Below are 20,914 nucleotides of genomic sequence, written 5' to 3' on the forward strand. Positions count from 1 at the left end.
CTAAAAAAAAAGAATTAAATAGAAAATAATTGTTAAAATTTTTTTTTTAGTTGTAGTTGGACACAATACCTTTATTTATTTATTATTATGTGGTACTGAGGATCGAACCCAGGGCCTTGCACATGCTAGGCGAGCGTGCTACCATCGAGTCACAACCCCAGCCTCAGATTTTTTTTAATAACTGGTAATGGTTTATTATCTTTATATAAATTAATAAATATTTACAAAATATTTCCTACTTTAATTTCCAATATGATATCTTCTACCTACTCATCCCTTCATTTATCTGTCCCGTACATATCAATAGATATAATCCACATAAACCAAAAGCCTGTCAGCATCCTCAATAATTTTTTTAAAAATTGTAAAGGGATTCTGAGATTAAATAGTTTGAGAAGATATGTTCTAAATCAACATTGCACTTGGTTTCCAAAGGAAAGTAATAGAAAATGCAACCCATTAAAAAGATGATAAATCTTGACACTGTTAATTCAAAAATTTATTCATTCATTTCATAAATACTTATTGAGCATATAGCAAGTTCAAGGTCCTGTGTTAAGTACAAAGAAAATGAAGAAACACAGATAAGAATTCCAAGCCCCAACTACTCAGAGTCTGGTAGTAACTGCTATAATAGCAGAACAAACAAAAACAGTACTGAGAAGAATATAAGATTTCATCTCTTAGAGAGGATGGTATGGGCTGGGAGATATAATGGAGAAAATGTTGGGAAATAATTGTAAAAGCCAGGAGACAGAATTGTAGAAAATGAGTGTTCTTGTTTTGGAGGGAGTGAAAGTAGGGGAAGGCTTTAAGATCAGTAGCAGTCACTAACTGAGCATCTATATGCAAAATATGTCCAAGGAAACAAAGACATCTATAGTCTTCTAGCGAACTAGAAGTAAGGAAGAGAAGACATGAAACAACTAGGAAGAGGAAGCCATCAAAACAGCATAGTGATATGAGGACAACAGGAAAAAAGCCCAAGAAAGAAGATGTGAACAGAGTGGTACAAAGACATCAAGAGGAACAAGAAATATCAGAAAGGAGAACTGTAAACATAAATAATAATACTAAAATTTAAAATAGAAATATTCACTCTTTATTCCACACCACAATTACTGCCACACTTACTGAACCAACAAGTATTGAGCCACCCATTATGTACTAAATTCTTCAAATGGCCAATAAAGAACACAACATAAGGTTTTGGATTGACCCACATTCAACTCTATTACACTGTAGCAAGTGCTAAGGAAGCATCAATAAAAGAGCTGTGTATCCTAAGGAGTCAGAACAATCCATTCAGCCCACAAAGTGGGGGTGAAAAGCAAGGAAGAAAGGACTTAGATATAGCTCCACAGAGAAAGTGACAGCTATTATCAGGTCATGAAAAATAAGGTGGGTCTTAACAGGAAACAGACAAAAATATGTGTCTGTATTTGTGCACACATGCACCAGGGACACTATGTGGAAAATGAGTGTTCACAAAGTCAAGGCTGTGGCAGCAAAGAGCATTCTCAAGCAGTGAAAATAAGGAGCTCTTAACAGAGACAGTTCTTATGAGAGTGGAAGCTGGGAGAAATCTAAATCTTTAATGAAAACCAACAAGGGAAGGGTAGAGGAATGCAACCAACTGCATCCTGGCAGGAAAGAAGCCAAGAGAACAAGAAACACCCTAACCCAACTGATAGGCAAAGGACAGTCAAGCCTTTGAGGCAGCCCATAAAAGTCAACCTCCAGAGTCACAGGTAGAAAAGGGTGCAGAGTGGAGCTCGAGGAAAAAGCAAATCAAGTATTTCAGCAAAGGCAGCAGAGACCTGGATCTGCAAAAGCCTATGCTGGGGAATGGGGAGAAGAGAAATAAAGCAAGGGGAGTGGATGGGTAAAGTCAAAAGGCTCAAAGGCAGAAATTTTTCATAAACGGCATGTTTGTACACTATCTTGAGCCAATGGGGACCCCTCAAAGAGTTCTAAGCAGGAGGATGGCACGATCATATCTGCATTTGTAGCTCTGTAGATGCCACCCCCACCCTAATCATCAGATTCTCTATCCAAAAAAGAGTTTTGAGACAGAAGTCACTTAGACTCAGGTTTGTATCCTGGCTCATTCGCTCATTTGTGAGTCATTTCAAGGCCCAGGCAGAAGGCAGTCAACACACCAGCTTTTGAATAGAGAAAATCTACTACAAAAAAAAAAAAAAAAAAAAAAACCCAACTGTGAACTAGGGAACTGAAAAGATGGAATATCTCCAGGGTAAAATGGAGGTAAGAGCAGTCACTACCACTAGTGGTAAGAAAACCGACAGAGAGGAGAGAGAAAAAGAAATTGAATTACTAAAATTTACAAACTCAGGAACTTGTGAGCTTAAATTTGGAAAATTTGGACCTCCAAGAATAGAATGTTCATGGACCGGGCTGGGCTGGGCTGAGCTGAGCTGCACTGGGCTGGCGCCTCTGAGGTGTGAATGCCATGAAGTTGCATGTGTTGCCAGAGCTACAAACTGGATTCAGATGCTGCCACAGGAAGCCCCACCCCACCCCCACCAATACTGTGCACAACACAAGCAGAAGCAGAGTCTCTGGCAAGCAGACAGGAAGCCCCAGGTTGCTCCTTCACCCTGGAGCTTTGCAGTCTTCCTCAACACTCTCCATCAGCACAGCATAAAGGGGGCCAGCCAGGAGGGCAGAAGTGTGCTCTGCACAGTCTCAGCCCCAGCAGCACCGAGCAGAAGGGGGAGTTTTGATCTGAGAGACAACAACTTAACAACTGGCACAGGAATCCTGGAAAAGGGAGCCAACCTTCTGGGTCTGTTTTCCTTCTTGGTGAAATGGGAGTGAAACGGGAGTACCAAATTCACAAGGTTTAGGGGAACATTAAGTGAACTATGCAAAACTTCTGTTACAGCACCTGAAATAAAGTAGCTATTTGATAAAAATTAATTCCCTTCCCTATTCCCAAAATTTTGGTAACAACCAAAACATAAAGATAAGGATGAATGAGAGTTGAGAATCAATGTGTCTTACAAGGCATCTTTTGTAAGTTACTATATAACACATTGCATGTTGTTCTTATTAGGTTTTAACCTATCCTTTTTACAGATTGCCAACTTCCCATTTCCCCATCTGTTTTTTCCTTTATCTTTCTCTCTCTTTTACACTGTCCCTCTCTCACACACACACACAAAAAAATGTACATTCATACATGCTCCCCTTAATTCCACACAAAATTCTCCATAATGACAGCAAAAGACATAAATGTAATCAAAACATGGCTATTACGCACCAAAAACTGTGCTAATTCAAGTACTGTGGGAAGCCGTTCTCGAACATGATTGGGCACCTCCCTGACTGGGTGTGAGGCCTTCTGGCCAAGCTGTGTCAGAACTAATCCCCACCCTTTTTAGGTGTGAGAGCCCATCCGTGTGGGGGTGTGACTGACCATTGACTCTGAGACCAATCACTGACCCTGACCTTGGAATGCTGTCCCCCTCGACCTTCATTGGATGGAATTTTCCCCTGAATTTCTTGTTCCCCAATAAAAGGCCACTCCCTGGCGTGCCCTCTCTCTCTCCTGCTAGTCTCTTGTTTAAACCTCGCTGCCTCACCAGGTGGCTCGAGGCAGGAGCTAGAGGGGGCCGTCTCTGACCTGGTCAAGAAAAAGGTAAATTGAGTTTATGTGTGTTTATTTTGATCTCACTAGTTAACTTCTATGCTTAGGACCTCTAGTATGAAGCTAGCGTGCTGGTCGCACGGCAGAAAGTACCAAAAAACAGGAAGCAGAGGACTCTCAATAATATTGGAAAATAACATATTGAATAAAATTTTAGAGTGTTTTGATTTATTGCTATTTTTTAAAACTAGTTGAAATTGCTAAATGTTAAAGGCTGGAAACAACAGCAAACAAGGCATTGGGGGGCGGGGACAAAAATCACTGATTTTACGTAGAACTTGATTAAGAGAAGTGTGGTGTCCAAAATAGGGGAAGGCCAAGACAGTATCTTTGTTCAGCTGAGAGGTTAACAAACTAGAGCTTTGCTACTGGTTCGGAACCAGAGGCAGCCATGATGGTACAAAGTGGGCAGGCTTGTCTGTTCACAAATGGTTCAAAGAATTCATCATAAATTATTTGGAAAATAATAAACAGGGCTGACACTAAGGTGCCCCAGAACTATGAGAGCAAATTAAGAAGTATCACAGCATAGTGAATTGGATTATGATCTAGAAACGTAACTCAAGAGATTTTTCTATAAAAGTGTGGACCATAGAGGCACAGGAATTCCAATACAGTCAAGGTGGGATAGGGTAGAAGTGAAGATGTGAATGGAGTTGGAGAAGAAGTTAATCATAACTAAAGTAAAGTGAAAAACTATTCAGAATTATGTATAAAGAAAGACTTGGTTAAACCAGCCACCAGGGCACAAATCTGTAATCCTAGCTACCCTGGAGGCCAAGACAGGAGGATTACAAATATGAGGTCAGCCCAGGGAACAATAAGACCCTATCTCTTTTAAAAAAAAAAAAAAAAAAAAAAAAACAACAGGTAGGTTGTGCTTCTAGAAAGTAGATATTCAAACACTCAGCATAAGGCCTAGAAAAAGACAAGTGAAAAAAGAATGAATAGCATGTTCTTCTCAAAGAAAGAAGACTTTCCCTCAGACAGCACACAAATTCCAATTTGCTTCAAAGTGTTAACTACCACTAAGATCTGAGTTTTCATTCTCTTTCAATTTCCAGGAAATAGGTATTTCTCCAATTTTATGGATAAATAAATATGTTTGTCTAATAAGTGGCAGACCTGTGATTCAACCCCAAGAGGATTAACTTTGTACTCCATCAAAATCAGGAAGGCCAAAAGTCACAGAAAGCACACATATGAGAAAGAAGCAATAGCCTAGAAGTGGATACCATAGAGAAGTCGAGAAGAAAAAAGACTGAGGAAGAAAAAATCTCCTTAGTTTTAGTGTCTGGGAGACTTTTCAGTAAAAAAAGTACCAGCACCTACACTGCACTAAATTAATAAACAAAGAAACAGGCATCAAGTACAGAATACTCTCAAGAATTGTAGCTGCTAAAGAAAGGACAGTATTATTAGGAGATCTGTTTCCCTTCAGCTCTAACAAGATATTCTGCCACAAATTATATACTGAGGAATGTATCTCTTCTTCACAGAGCTGTAGGGCAGACAGGTGAAGATCTCTCCACCACCATGACCACAGTGGTACTTCAGAGAAGGTTCTCTCCAAGGTATCAGAGTTCAAGACAGGCATCTTCTCATTTCTTCTCTAAGTGGCCATTTTGGACACCATCAAATAGATTCTTGGCATTCTTACTTTCAGAATACATTTTCATTATGGAATCCAGTAAGAAAAGTACAAGTCACTCTTCATGTTTTTTTTTTTTTTTAAATCACTCTTCTGAAACATACTGCTTAACTGACAATTTAATAACAAGCTCTTAGAAAGATGACTTATGTTTATATGTGTTATGATAAAGTGATTTTTTTTATTTTAGCAAATAAACTCTTATCATTTAAGAGAATGGTGTTTATTTCTCTTGTTGCTCATAATGTTTAATATGAACTTACCTTGTACTGAGAAACTTTATATTTAAGATCTGAGGTTTTGGTCATGAGATCCTTCTCATTGAATATACACAAGAGAATCCTCAGTCTAGAAATAAAGTCTGTTTAATGTCTACAAAATACCAGAAGCCTCTATTGTAGTCAGGAAAATTTATACTGCAGTAAGAGTTACAGCAGGGGTGGGAGGACAGTGCATAATTTTAAAGTGCACTTCATAGTATTTCATAGTCTTAAATGCTGCTAGAAAAAAGCATTTAAATCATTAAGAGAACAAAGCTTCATTTTTAAAATAATAAGCTTATGATAGGCAGTTTTCAAAATTCAATGTCATTATGATTAAAACTTTCAGCTCTTTTTCTTACTTGCATGGTTATATGCCTGTTTATATATGGAAATGAGACACGTAAGAAATTCCAGCTAATGATATGAAGCAGAAATGGGCAGCTACACTGTGTTATTTTTTTACAAAATTATAATTGGCACAAGGATAGAGTATGAGCCAGTCTTGCTAGCAATCACCTATTTCTTTGTTTCTTTCTTCCTCTTGGATCCCACCCTCATGTGTAGAGTTTTGGGATAAAGAAAACCATTTTACCTAATATGGGGGAGAGGAGAAAATGCAAACATTGACATTTGATTTCCTCATGGGGGATCTGCCTTTTTATTTTTTTCCTGGCTCTTCACAAAAAATAAAATTTCTTGATCTTTTGAGAGTCCTACAGTGAGCAATCAGAATTGATTTCTGCTCTGTGACAGCATCATAAGGTTATGTCACTGAAACACAACGTAAACTAACCTTATCATTAAGACCCCTTGTGCATTCCTACTTTGATGATTCACAATACAAATTAATTCTTGTTTCAACATGTTCATGAATAAGGGATTCTAAAAGGTAAATACACTTGTTAGTAATGTATACCTAAGACAGGAAATAAAAGAGGGAGGAAGGAAAAAAAGAAAGAATAAAGGCATAAGAAAAGGAAGGAGGAAGGGAACTAAAATTGGTAATTAAATGCCAGAATGCTCTCAAAGCAGTAACTTTATTTCTACCCCAAACAACATGTAAGACTTCTGGCACTGATTACATGGAATTAGCATAATTTTATAAACAAAGTGTACATCCTCTGCCATCAGAATGCTTGGATTTGAATTCCAGTCCTACCCTTTATCAGATGTATGATCTTGAGTGACTTAATTTTTGTTGGTTTCCTCATCTGAAAAAAATGGGATATGTGAATTGTTCCTAGCTCATAGAATTACTGTAATGATTAAATAAAGCTACACATGTAAAGAAGTAGAAACTCTTGGCACAAAAGTTAATTATTTTCACTTTTCTTATCATTACTATGTTCTTTAAAATTCTCACATATAGTCACTTAATATATTAAAAGTCATAATTGCATTTTCATGTAATGACCCTATAACTTTTTTCTTCCTAGGCTCATCTACATTGTTCTATTTCCAAATTTTTGTTCTATTTCAACTTGATAGTTTGACTTTTTATTATTGTACCATAATTAAAAACTTAGGCTCCCTCCATGGAAAGCAGTATGCAGATTCCTAAAAAATATAAAAATAGATCTACCACACTACCCAGCAATTCTACTCCTAGGTATCTATCCAAAGTAAAGGAAGTCAGTGTGAAAAACATATACCTGCATACCCACATTTATTGCAGTAGTAGTATTCACAATAGCCAAGGTATAGAATCAGGCTAAATGCCCATCAACAGATGAGTGGGTTAAAAAAAATATATGGGATATATATATATATATATATATATATATATATATATATATATATACATACACACACACACACACACACACACAACTGAGTTTTATTCTGCTATAAAGAAGTGTCATTTGAATGGTCTGGAGGTTATCATGATTAAGTAAAATTAACCAGACATAGAAAAGTATCAAAAAAGTATCACATTACTGAAAATAAAAGAAAGACTATCAATATACTAATATTTAGTAGATATCAAAAAGCAGATTATAAGAAACCTTATTTTTAAAATAATTAATTTTTGCAAGTTTCAAGAAATAAATTCTACCTATTAACCAGACTCAATAGTCATATTTTAATATTTCCATATTAAAATTTAATGTATTATTAAAAACAAAAAACTTTATTTTTTTAAAGTTATTAATTTTTTTTATTGGTTGTTCAAAACATTACAAAGCTCATGACATATCATCTTTCATACATTTGATTCAAGTGAGTTATGAACTCCCATTTTTACCCCAAATACAAATTGCAGAATCACATCAGTTACACATTCACAATTTTTACATAATGCCATATTAGTGACTGTTGTATTCTGCTGCCTTTCCTATCCCCTACTATCCCCCCTCCCCTCCCCTCCCATCTTCCCTCTCTACCTCATCTGCTGTTGTTTGATTCTCTCCCTTGTTTCCCCCCCTTTCCCCTCACAACCTCTTATATGTAATTTTGTGTAACATTGAGGGTCTCCTACCATTTACATATGCTTTCCCTTCTCTCTCCTTTTCTCTCCCCCCACTCATCTCTGTTTAATGTTAATCTTTTCCTCATGCTCTTCCTCCCTGTTCTGTTCTTAGTTGCTCTCTTTATATCAAAGAAGACATTTGGCATTTGTTTTTTAAGGATTGACTAACTTCGCTTAGCATAATCTGTTCTAATGCCATCCATTTCCCTGCAAATTCGATGATTTTGTCATTTTTTAGTGCTGCGTAATACTCCATTGTGTATAGATACCACATTTTTTTTATCCACTCATCTATTGAAGGGCATCTAGGTTGGTTCCACAGTCTAGCTATTGTGAATTGTACCGCTATGATCATTGATGTGGCAGTATCCCAATAGTACGCTCTTTTAAGATCCTCAGGGAATAGTCCGAGAAGGGCGATAGCTGGGTCAAATGGTGGATCCATTCTCAGCTTTCCCAGGAATCTTCATACTGCTTTCCAAATTGGCCTCACCAATTTGCAGTCCCACCAGCAGTGTACAAGTGTACCCTTTTCCCCACATCCTCGCCAACACTTATTGTTGTTTGACTTCGTAATGGCTGCCAATCTTACTGGAGTGCGATGGTATCTTAGGGTGGTTTTGGTTTGCATTTCTCTGACTGCTAGAGATGGTGAGCATTTTTTCATGTATTTGTTGATTGATTGTATGTCCTCTGTGAAGTGTCTGTTCAGGTCCATGGCCCATTTGTTGATTGGGTTATTTGTTATCTTATTGTTTAATTTTTTGAGTTCTTTGTATATTCCGGATATTAGGGCTCTATCTGAAGTGTGGGGGGTAAAAATAGGTTCCCAAAATGTAGGCTCTCTATTTACCTCTCTTATTGTTTCTCTTGCTGAGAAAAAAACTTTTTAGTTTAAGTAAGTCCCATTTGTTTATTCTTGTTATTAACTCTTGGGCTATGGGCATCCTATAAAGGAATTTGGAGCCCGACCCCACAGTATGTAGATCACAGCCAACTTTTTCTTCTATCAGACACCGTATCTCTGATTTGATATCTAGCTCCTTGATCCATTTTGAGTTAACTTTTGTGTATGGCGAGAGAAAGGAATTCAGTTTCATTTTGTTGCATATGGATTTCCAGTTTTCCCAGCACCATTTGTTGAAGATGCTATCCTTCCTCCATTGCATGCTTTTAGCCCCTTTATCAAATATAAGAAAGTTGTACTTTTGTGGATTGGTTTCTGTGTCCTCTATTCTGTACCATTGGTCCACCTGCCTGTTTTGGTACCAGTACCACGCTGTTTTTGTTACTATGGCTTTGAGGTACAGTTTGAACTCTGGAATTGCTATACCTCCAGATTCACACTTCCTGCTTAGAATTGCTTTTGCTATTCTGGGTCTTTTATTTTTCCATATGAATTTCATGGTTGCTTTATCTATTTCTACAAAAAATGCCGGTGGGATTTTGATTGGCATCGCATTAAACCTCTAGAGAACTTTGGGTAATATCGCCATTTTGATGATGTTAGTTCTGCCTATCTAAAAACAGGGTACATTTTTCCATCTTCTAAGATCTTCTTCTATCTCTCTCTTTAGGGTTCTGTAGTTTTCATTGTATAAATCTTTCACCTCTTTTGTTAGGTTGATTCCCAAGTATCTTATTTTCTTTGAGGATATTGTGAATGGAGTGGTTTTCCTCATTTCCATTTCAGAAGTTTTGTTGCTGATATACAGGAATGCCTTTGATTTATGTGTGTTGATTTTATATCCTGCCACTTTACTGAATTCATTTATTAACTCTAGCAGTTTCTTTGTAGACCCTTTTGGGTCTGTTAAATATATTATCATGTCATCTGCAAATAGCGATAATTTAAGTTCTTCTTTTCCTATTTTATGCCTTTAATTTCTTTTGTCTGTCTAATTGCTCTGGCTAGTATTTCAAGAACTAAATTGAATAGAAGTGGTGATAGAGGGCATCCCTGTCTTGTTCCAGATTTTAGAGGGAATGCCTTCAGTTTTTCTCCATTTAGGATGATGTTAGCCTGAGGTTTAGCATATATAGCTTTTACCATGTTGAGGTAAGTTCCTGTTATCCCTAGTTTTTCTAGTGTTTTGAACATAAAGGGATGCTGTACTTTGTCAAATGCTTTTTCTGCATCTATAGAGATGATCATATGGTTCTTGTCTTTAAGTCTATTGATGTGGTGGATTACATTTATTGATTTCCGTATATTGAACCAGCCTTGCATCCCAGGGATGAATCCTACTTGATCATGATGCACAATTTTTTTGATATGTTTTTGTATTCGATTCGCCAGGATTTTATTGAGAATTTTTGCATCCAAGTTCATTAGAGATATTGGTCTGTAGTTTTCTTTCTTTGAAGTGTCTTTGTCTGGTTTCGGGATCAGGGTGATGTTGGTCTCATAGAATGAATTTGGAAGAACTCCTTCTTTTTCTATTTCTTGAAATAGCTTGAAAAGTATTGGTATTAATTCTTCTTTGAAGTTTTTGTAGAACTCCGCTGTATACCCATCCGGTCCAGGGCTTTTTTTGGTTGGTAGTCTTTTGATGGCTTCTTCTATTTCTTCTTTTGTTATTGGTCTGTTTAAATTGTGTGTCTTCCTGACTCAATCTGGGCAGATTGTATGACTTAAGAAATTTATCAATATCTTCACTATCTTCTATTTTATTGGAATATAGGGTTTCAAAATACTTTCTAATTATCTTCTGTATTTCTGTAGTGTCTGTTGTGATATTGCCTTTTTTAACCCATATGTTAGTAATTTCAGTTCTCTCTCTTCTTCTCTTCGTTAGCATGGCTAAGGGCCTGTCGGTCTTATTTATTTTTTCAAAGAACCAACTTTTAGTTTTTTCAATTTTTTCAATGGTGCTTTTTTGTTTCAATTTTGTTGATTTCTGCTCTAATTTTAATTATTTCTTGTCTTCTACTACATTTGCTGTTGTTTTGCTCTTCCTTTTCTAGGTTTTTGAGGTGTAGTGTGATTTCATTTACTTGTTGGTTTTTTTCTTTTTTTGAGGAAAGAACTCCAAGAAATGAATTTCCCTCTTAAAACTGCTTTCATTGTGTCCCATAGATTCAGGTATGTTGTGTCTGTATTGTCATTTGTCTCTAAGAATTTTTTTATCTCCTCCTTAATGTCTTCTGTAACCCATTGATCATTCAGTAACATATTGTTCATTTTCCATGTGATGTAGGATTTTTCCTTCCTTCTTTTATCATTGATTTTCAGTTTCATTCCATTATGATCAGATATGGTGCATGGTATTATCTCCACACCTTTATATTTACTGAGAGTCGCACTATGGCATAATATATGGTCTATCTTTGAGTAGGATCCATGTGCTGCTGAGAAGAACGTGTATCCACTTAATGATGGTTGATATATTCTATATATGTCGGTTAAGTCTAGGTTATTGATTGCGTTATTGAGTTTTATAGTTTCTTTGTTCAGCTTTTGTCTAGAGGATCTGTCCAATGGTGAGAGCGGTGTGTTGAAGTCCCCCATAATTATTGTGCTGTGGTCTATTTGACTCTTGAACGTGAGGAGAGTTTGTTTTATGAACATTGCAGCACCATTGTTCGGTGCATACAAATTGATAATTTTTATGTCTTGATGGTGGATGGTTCCTTTTAACAGTATATAGTGTCCTTCTTTATCCCTTTTGATTAACTTAGGTTTGAAGTTGATTTTATTCGATATGAGTATGGCCACTCCTGCTTGCTTCCAAGGGCCATGTGAGTGGTATGATTTTTCCCAACCTTTCACCTTCAGCCTGTGTATGTCTTTTCCTATGATATGAGTCTCCTGAAGGCAGCATATTGTTGGATTAGTTTTTTTAATCCAGGTTACTAGCCTATGTCTCTTGATTGGTGAATTTAAGCCATTAACATTTAAGGTTACAATTGAAATAAGGTTTGTACTTCCAGTCATGTTTATTTATTTATTTATTTTAGTTTGGATAGTTTTTCCTCTTTGGTTATTTTTCTCCCCCTTTACTGAGATACCTCCCACTGTTAGTTTTGGTCGCTATTTTTCAATTCCTCTTCTTGTAGTATTTTGCTCAAAATGCTTTGCAGTGCTGGTTTTCTGGCTGCAAATTCTTTTAGCTTTTGTTTATTGTGAAAGATTTTAATTTCATTGTCAAATCTGAAGCTTAATTTAGCTGGATACAGTATTCTTGGTTGGAATCCATTATTTTTAGCGTTTGAAATACGTTGTTCCAGGATCTTCTCGCTTCAAAGTCTGTGATGAAAAATCAGTTGTTAACCTAATTGGTTTACCCCTGAATGTAATCTGCCTCCTTTCTCTCGTAGCTTTTAATATTCTCTCCTTGTTCTGTATGTTATCTATCTTCATAATTATATGTCTTGGAGTTGGTCTATTATGGTTTTGGATGTTTGGGGTCCTGTAGGCTTCCAGGATTTGGCAATCCATTCCATCTTTCAGCTCTGGGAAGTTTTCTAGGATTATTTCCTTTAATAAGTTGTCCATTCTTTTGGTTTGAAACTCTGTGCCTTCTTCTATACCAATGACTCTCAAATTTGGTTTTTTTATGAGATCCCATATCTCTTGGATAGATTGCTCATGAGATTTAAGCATCTTTTCTGTGTTGACTATATTCTTTTCAAGTTGATAAACTTTGTCTTCATTATCTGATGTTCTGACTTCTACTTGATCTAGTCTATTTGTAATATTCTTGTTAGAGTTTTTAATCTGGTTTATGTTTTCTTGCATTTCTAGGATTACTGTTTGGTTTTTTTAAAAAATCTCTATCTCCTGGTAAAGCTACTTCTTTGCAGTTTGAATTTGTTTGTTTAGTTCGTTTTCAAAATATACTTTCAATGCTTGGACTTGCTGTCTCATGTCTTCTCTAATATTCTGTTCCATCTGAGTTAGGTATGCCTTAATTTCTTTCCCTGTCCATGTTTCTGATGCTTCTAGGTCCTCCTGTAGATTTAAGTTGTCTTGCATTGTTTGTAGTCCTTTTTTCCCTTGTTTTTTCATGTTGTTCATGTTACTTTCCGGCTCTGTTTGACTGCTTTGTAACTGCTTTCTCCTATACATTTGTTTTGGCTTTGTATATGTCTGTTGTCTCTCCTTTGTGGTGGGAGATTATGCCTAGATATGTTGGGGCTTTATTGTACTTTAAAGCTGATTCATTCAATTCATAAAAGGCTTCCAGGTTCTGTATGCATATAGTGATTTGTTGTTTGTTCTTAGGACTATATGTTTAGGTTAGGTGCTATGATGGTACGAGGTTTAGTATGTCTTGGCTACTTTAGAAGATTGCTCTACTGAAGGGGGATACTAACAGGCAATTGGGTCAGGGTGTTGGTAGTAGCTAGGTATTTAGGAGCCCTATAGACAGCCTCGAGACATTCACCTATTTGCAATTAGACAATTACACGTAATGGAAGACATAATGCTTGGGATGAAAGTTGGGGGGAGGGGAATGAAGGTGCTCTTAAAAACAAAGAAGGAGAGAGAGATAGATAGATTAGAGGAGAATGAAAAGAACAATAAAACTTTAAACAGGAAAGAAAGAGAGAAAGAAAAGGGGAGAAAGTAACAGAGAGAGAAGAAGAAGAAAAAAAAAATATTGAAGTCTTAGAGATCCATTTTCTTCTCTTCTAGTAGGCGGAGCTGTGCCTTCCAAGCAGAGCTTCTGCTCTCTACCTGCCCCAGCAATCCCTGTAATGTGTCTCCTGGGAGTCTCTCAGACTTGTCAGTCCAGAGCTGTTTCACTTCTCCGGCCCTTTCCCCCTTCCTCCTGTCAGCCAGCCAGCCAGGTCCTGTTCCCCAGAAGCGTTTCCCCAGAGATCTAGTTACACTTGCAGCCCCACTGCGTGTCCTATTTAAGCCCCAGTGCTGTGGTAAACTGGCGGCTAAGACCTTGGGAGTCACCGCTGGTGATATGGGGGGTTGGGGGTTGGGGATCCCCTCTACTTCCCTACAGACACGACCCCTGAGAGGTCCATGAAGTTTCCTGGCTGTTTGTATCTGGATGGGGAGGGAGTCACACTCCTGCTAAAGTGGATTCTGATGGGAAGGAATTAAAAAACTTGAAAAGCCAAATTTATTTTCTAAAATAAAAATATTACTTCTGTGATTTTGTTTTACTTTTTGGTAAAAAGAAAAAATATTTTAAAGAAATTTCAGCTGCAGATGTAGCTCAGTGGTAGAGCACTAGAAAGCACAAGGCCTTAAATTCAATCTCCAGTATCACAAAAATAAATTAATGAATTAATTAATAATGTTTAAAACACTTAAAATTCATTGCAGCCACATTCTTCCAAAGACAAAGTTGAATGTTAGAAAGAGAGAGAGAAACATGAAGTATGTGATCTATGGTGAAGAAGAAGTAACATTCATGTGACTGGACAATTAGCAGACTGCTCTAGGGTGAGGGGCCAGGATAGAACATATCTGTCTGCTCAGTTGCTTTTTCAGAATAATAGTTCATTCATTAATTCAAAACCAATGAAAGAACTTTCATCTACTATAAGTTGGACGGGGAGAAAAAGGGGAGTAGGGGTAGAATAGAATTAAGAGAAGTTAGTCCAGACTGATTTTGATAGTTTTAGAATCAGTTAAGAAACTAAAAGAATTATTCTTTGTAAGCAAGAACTTTCCTAAAGTTCCCAAGCATTCTAAGAAAAGTCATCAATGCCAAGCCCAAGGGCAGTGTGCACATAATTCTTCCCTATTCTTTCAGCAGTTCACAAATGCATTCAGTATTTTCACCACATTGGCTAGACTGGTACACAGTTCAGAGCAGGCTTACAGAAGTTTCCTAGGTGGAGTAGAAAGGCTTACCCATACTCATCTTGATTGGCAGGTTTTCTCTGCTTGCTGCTTCCACTAGATGTCTCCGAACTTCCATCACTGCCTCTTTGTGCTTGGTGTTCAGTAAGGCTTCCCACAGGGCTTTCGCAGCTGTGTCACTGCAACAGAACAACCACAACAAGAGCTTTAGAATAAATTTATACCAGAAAATGTAAAGGGCTGAAAGCACTTTTGAGCACTAATACAGTTTTTCTTACCAACAGACTCATTAGGATTAGGATTCAATAAGAAATATCTAATTTGTTTAATTGGCACAAATTATTGAGAAATTAGGAGTTTATAAAATCAAAACCAAAAAAAAAGGAATAAAAGTTATATTGTGCCATGAGAAGTATAGGAAAATACATAAAAACTTTTTTGAGATTTTTCACTTGAAAGTACTTCAGAGTGTAATTCAACTTTACTAGAGTAACATAAATGTTAAGCAAGTCAAAATTCGACATTTGTCTAAAAATTACTTTATCAGTGATTATAAGCCATGTGTCAATTTAAAATAACATACTTTTCTGAGAAATACAAAGCAATCAGCAATGAGAATTCCGGTTCAAAAATTACTCAATAGACTTCCTAATTAGTAGGCTTCCTGCTGAATAAAAATCAGGACTAGCACTAAGAAACCATGGGCTAAAGTATTCCACTTTGGGCCTTAGGTTGGAAAGATGGCCCTTGCAGAAGCCTTTACAATTAACTGTTTATGACTGCTCGAAGCATTGCATTATGCAGGGTCTCATCTGGGTTTCTTCCCCAATAGCCCTCTGTCTTACCCAACATGCCATGTCCAAATTATAAATGAGTACAGTGTTCTTTCCGGAAGATATCTGCCATGTAGCCAAGTATACACATTTGTAGTAACATTTTCAAAACAGAACATAAAGAAACAAAGATGACTTTTGTCCCTTTTTAAGGACTTCTTCCTCTATTTAAAGCACCACTAACTCTCCTACTATCCAGTTAGCACTCGTTTGAAAATGAATGCATTTTTTAAATTTTAGTTTTAAAAGTTTAGCTTTAAAGTTATACCTAACAAAATGCATCTTTCAAGTTTGGATTTGAGCTGGAATGCTGAAATTTCATAACTTAGCCCTAATTTTAATGTCTGGCACACAGTGATCTTTCATTAAACAGTAGTTGCTTTATTATCATCTATTTCCCCATAGTGAAATGAAATCACTGTTCAAAATACTCTTCTTGGTTTAATCTGATCAAAACTTTCAACCTGATTACTCTTGTGATGGTTAATCTTGGTTGTCAACCTGACTGGAATGAGAGACAACTAGAAAATTAGTAAAGCATATTTCTGGGTGTGTCTATGAGGGTGTTTCCAGAAACACTGGCATGTGGGTCAGCCAACTGAGGAAAGAAGACCAACCCTGAATGTGGGTAATATTATCAAATAGAGTGGGGGCCCAGATGGAACAAAAAGCAAAGGAGGAAAGTCAGTCACATGCACAGTGAGTGGTTCTTGAGCAGGTGTGGCTTTTGCTGCTGCCATAAGACATCAGCCTCCAGGTTCTTCAGCCTTTGAATGTAACTCACACCAGCAATTCTCCAGGGAGCTTCCAGACCTTCAGCCTGGACTGGGGTTACATCAATGGACCCTCCTGTCCTGAAGCTTCCCATTTCTTGGATTGAGCAGTTACTGGTTTCCCAACTCTCCAGTTTATAGATGGCCATTGTAGGAACAGCATCTAAGCCAATCTAATAAATCCTCCTTTATAATTATATACCCATTCTATTGGTTCTGCTCACTTAGAAAACCCTAATACAACTCTGCATCTATTATAAGTGTAATTTAAGTGAGGAAGTAAACTACATGCCAAGCCTGGTATCTGGTTGGAATTTAGATTCTAAAAACAAGATTTCAATTACTTAGTCTGAAAGAGAAATTAAAAAAAAAAAAAAAGTGTGGTAAGAGCCATGATCAACACTTGCATAGATCTTTATGCAAATCTAATCCTGTCTAGAAGGTGAGGAGCTAAAGGAAGGATTTCAACTGGAAATTATGAGCAAATACAACAAAACCCAAACTCCAAAAGCAGCCAAGGAAAGAAGTTATAACTCAATCTAGGAAGGAGAAGCCGTGAGGAAAGGCTTTAAAGAAAATATAAAATTGTAGTCACAGAAGAAAGTAGGACATTTTGGAATATACAAAGTCCTAGGGCTGTTTTGTTCTATGCCAAGGTACAAGGGGAGGGACAGAAGAAGTAAGGGCAAGAGAGGATGGGAGCCATACTATGGGGGCCCTGTATTTCTTGTCAGGTCTTTTGGCTTCAATCTGTAAGGGACAGGATTCCAAGGAATTTGTAATTAATTTCACACTGTAAGAAGAACAACATAGCTTAGCAGTTTTGAACATACTCTTTATCATAATTCAAAAGCAGGGTTTTCAGAAAGACACAATTTCTCTAAAGCTCAGCAGGCAATGGAAAATCACTGTAGAGTTCTGAGGGGGTAAGTTTCACTCCCAGTTTCCCTAACTTATGGTCCATAAATATACCTTACTTTTATTCTCAAAAGGACCTCTCCCTAGATCACAGAGATGTCTCAGAGAACCTCCCCAGCATAACATGTCACTACCCTTTTCCTTGCCACAAGAATATACATCTCTCTAATATAGTATTTGCCCAAGATCACAGTGAGTTAGGTAATGCTGTGGTTGACCAAATAAATTAGATTAGTGTAGAATTAAAACACGGGCTCTGAAATGCAAATCAAAACCACCCTAAGATACCATCTCACTCCAGTAAGATTGGCAGCCATTAGGAAGTCAAACAACAACAAGTGCTGGCGAGGATGTGGGGAAAAGGGTACTCTTGTACATTGCTGGTGGAACTGCAAATTGGTGCGGCCAATTTGGAAAGCAGTATGGAGATTTCTTGGAAAGCTGGGAATGGAACCACCATTTGATCCAGCTATTCCCCTACTCGGTCTATTCCCTAAAGACCTAAAAAGAGCACACTATAGGGACACTGCTACATCCATGTTCATAGCAGCACAATTCACAATAGCAAGACTGTGGAACCAACCTAGATGCCCTTCAATAGACGAATGGATAAAAAAAATGTGGCATTTATACACAATGGAGTATTACTCTGCATTAAAAAATGACAAAATCATAGAATTTGGAGGGAAATGGATGGCATTAGAGCAGATTATGCTAAGTGAAGCTAGCCAATCCCTTAAAAACAAATGCCAAATGGCTTCTTTGATATAAGGAGAGTAACTAAGAACAGAGTAGGGACGAAGAGCATGAGAAGAAGATTAACATTAAACAGGGATGAGAGGTGGGAGGGAAAGGGAGAGAGAAGGGAAATTGCATGTAAATGGAAGGAGACCCTCAGGGGTATACAAAATTACATACAAGAGGAAGTGAGGGGAAAGGAGGAAAAATATAAGGGGGAGAAATGAATTACAGTAGAGGGGGTAGAGAGAGAAGAGGGGAGGGGATGGGGGAGGGGAGATAGTAGAGGATAGGAAAGGCAGCAGAATACAACAGACACCAGAATGGCAATATGTAAATCAATGGTTGTGCAACTGATGCGATTCTGCAATCTGTATACGGGGTAAAAATGGGAGTTCATATCCCACTTGAATCAAAGTGTGAAATATGATATATCAAGAACTATGTAATGTTTTGAACAACCTACAATAAAAATTAATTTAAAAAAAATAAATAAAAATAAATAAATAAATAAAATAAAACATGGGCTCTGGAGTCCAACCGTTATCTTCTTTGCCCACTCCAAATATATGGCCTCCCATATCATCCTCCCAAGAACAAGAACCTTTTCCCCTCCTTTACCAGTAACATTCTTCCTGAAAACATTCCTTTATTCCCAGGTATCTGCTGAAATGTCACATTATCAGAGAGGTCTCCCCCACCACGCTAGGTAAAAGAGTGACAAAGCTCATCTCACTACCCCATCCTTGCACTCTTGCCTCCTCACTTGGTTTTACTGCTCCACATAATCCTTGCTGTGATTGGACCTACTGGATGTCTCCATGTTTGTTTGTTTGTTGCGTATCTTCCTCATGAAAGCTGAGACCCTCTGGGAAGGCAGAGATTTTGTTTAACTCATTGCTAATTCCCCACTACCTAGAACAAGGCAGACTTGTGGACGGCACACTCAATAAATATTGAATAAATAATACTTGCTAGCTGTGTACCTTTGTGCACATAATTCATTTTGCTCAGTTTTCTCATCTATGAAGATGAAAGTAATAAGAGTAACTTCACAGAGCTGTTGTAAGGAGTAAATAAAATAATGTACCTTAAGCAATTTGATTCACAATAAATTTTGAATAGATGTGTGGTTGTCACTGTAGTTGTTACTACTATTATTGTTCTTATGAATAATATTGTCCTATACTTTTTAATTCAGTATGCTTAAGTCTTGGCAATATATTGTGCAAATTCACTTAATTACATTGAGGTTTTTTTTAACCATAAATTACATTGATTTTTTTAAAAATATTTTTTAGTTGTAGATGGCCACAATATACTTATTTATTTATTTTTATGTGGTGCTAAGGATGAACCCAGTGCCTCAATTGTGCAAGGAAAGGACTCTACCACTGAGCTACAAATCCAGCCCCTACTTTGATTACTTTTATTCATAAGACCTTGATTCATGTCATACAGTATACTAAAGTCACTTTGGGCTTGAACTTTCTGCCTTTTATCTATTAAAACATTTTAGGAGAAATATATAGTATCCATGATCTCTGACACCACATGTAGACAGGATATGTTTCTTTGAAAATTGTTTTGTTTCTGTAAATAATTCCAGAATTACGTCTGACTTACTAATATCTACTTCCTCTCCTAAACAGTTTCCTAAACATCATACTAACCTCCACATCACATACGGTCACTTTAAGCTGATCAAATGAACATTCATGAATTAATCCAGGTTCTCTGAATGACTGACACTGAGGACAATCAAAGCCATACTATCTGGCTTAAATTAATCACCTTCACATCTTCAGCAGGACTAAGCCCAACCTGACACAGACAGATGAAAATCCATTTGTGTTTATTTTTTTTTCCTTTGTTTTGTGCTATTAGGGATTGAACCCAGGGTCTCACACATGCTAGCAAATGTTCTATCATTGGGCTATATCCCCAACCCTATTTGTATTTTATTTTAAGAAAAGGTCTCACTAAGTTACCCAGGCTGGCCTCAAACTTGCCATCCTCCTGCCTATGGAACTCTTTGGAGTCACTAGGATTACATGTGTGTGCCACGACATACAGCTGGCTCAATATCTTTTTAATAATCAGGCCCCTCATTGTCTCTTTTCTGGGGATGGTAGGGTGGTGGTGACTAAATTAAGAAATAGTTTTGAAAGGTAAATAAAGTATAACTATTTTATATTAAGATCTACTTTCAAATACCATCACTGTACCCTATTTTAAAAGCATTTACATACATGTATAAAAGCATTCATATACATACATATAAAAGAATTTACAAAATACCTTATATATCTCATTTGATCCTCACCTTATGAGCTAAGCCATTATTAGTGACCAATTAGATCCTCTGAGATGCCAACTGACTTAAGTACACTCAACCTGTAAATGGCAACTCAACCTGGCAAAAACAGGACTCATAACAAGATAATCTTTCTACTATAACATGCCTTGTTGATGGTAAGCAAATCATCAAAGAGAATCAATTATGTAGAATGTTAATTATTTTCAACTTGGTTTTCTCTTCTAATCCTTAACATCCATTATTCTTCTTTTAAACTCAAATGTGGACCCCACATAGGATAAAATGGAAAAGAGTAAAAAGTGAAGATCTACATAAAGTTATAAAGCAGGTAAAGCTCTCTCAGGATTCTGCAATTTTTATTTTAAATAATGTCATACTGTTACCCTTTAGTCATCAATAGCCACTGCTTTGTTACACAATACTAATTATTTCCCACTTTTACTCAGCTTTCTTTTTAAAATATTCAGCTTTTCTTGTTTCTCTCCAAACAAAACTTTGATGAA

The 20,914-nt window shown here is 36.9% G+C and overlaps 1 protein-coding gene across 1 annotated transcript in view; it reads right to left on the reverse strand.

The window, feature by feature from the left end:
* Scfd2 (sec1 family domain containing 2) overlaps positions 1–20,914 on the reverse strand; it is a 399,900-nt gene that overhangs the window by 342,589 nt on the left and 36,397 nt on the right. Inside the window, exon 3 of the mRNA XM_076864547.2 lies at positions 14,881–15,008. Within this exon, the coding sequence (XP_076720662.1) occupies positions 14,881–15,008 (128 nt within the window). The remainder of the gene's footprint in view (positions 1–14,880; positions 15,009–20,914) is intronic.

Source organism: Callospermophilus lateralis, chromosome 8 (assembly GCF_048772815.1).
Source record: "Callospermophilus lateralis isolate mCalLat2 chromosome 8, mCalLat2.hap1, whole genome shotgun sequence".
Taxonomy (NCBI): domain Eukaryota; kingdom Metazoa; phylum Chordata; class Mammalia; order Rodentia; family Sciuridae; genus Callospermophilus; species Callospermophilus lateralis.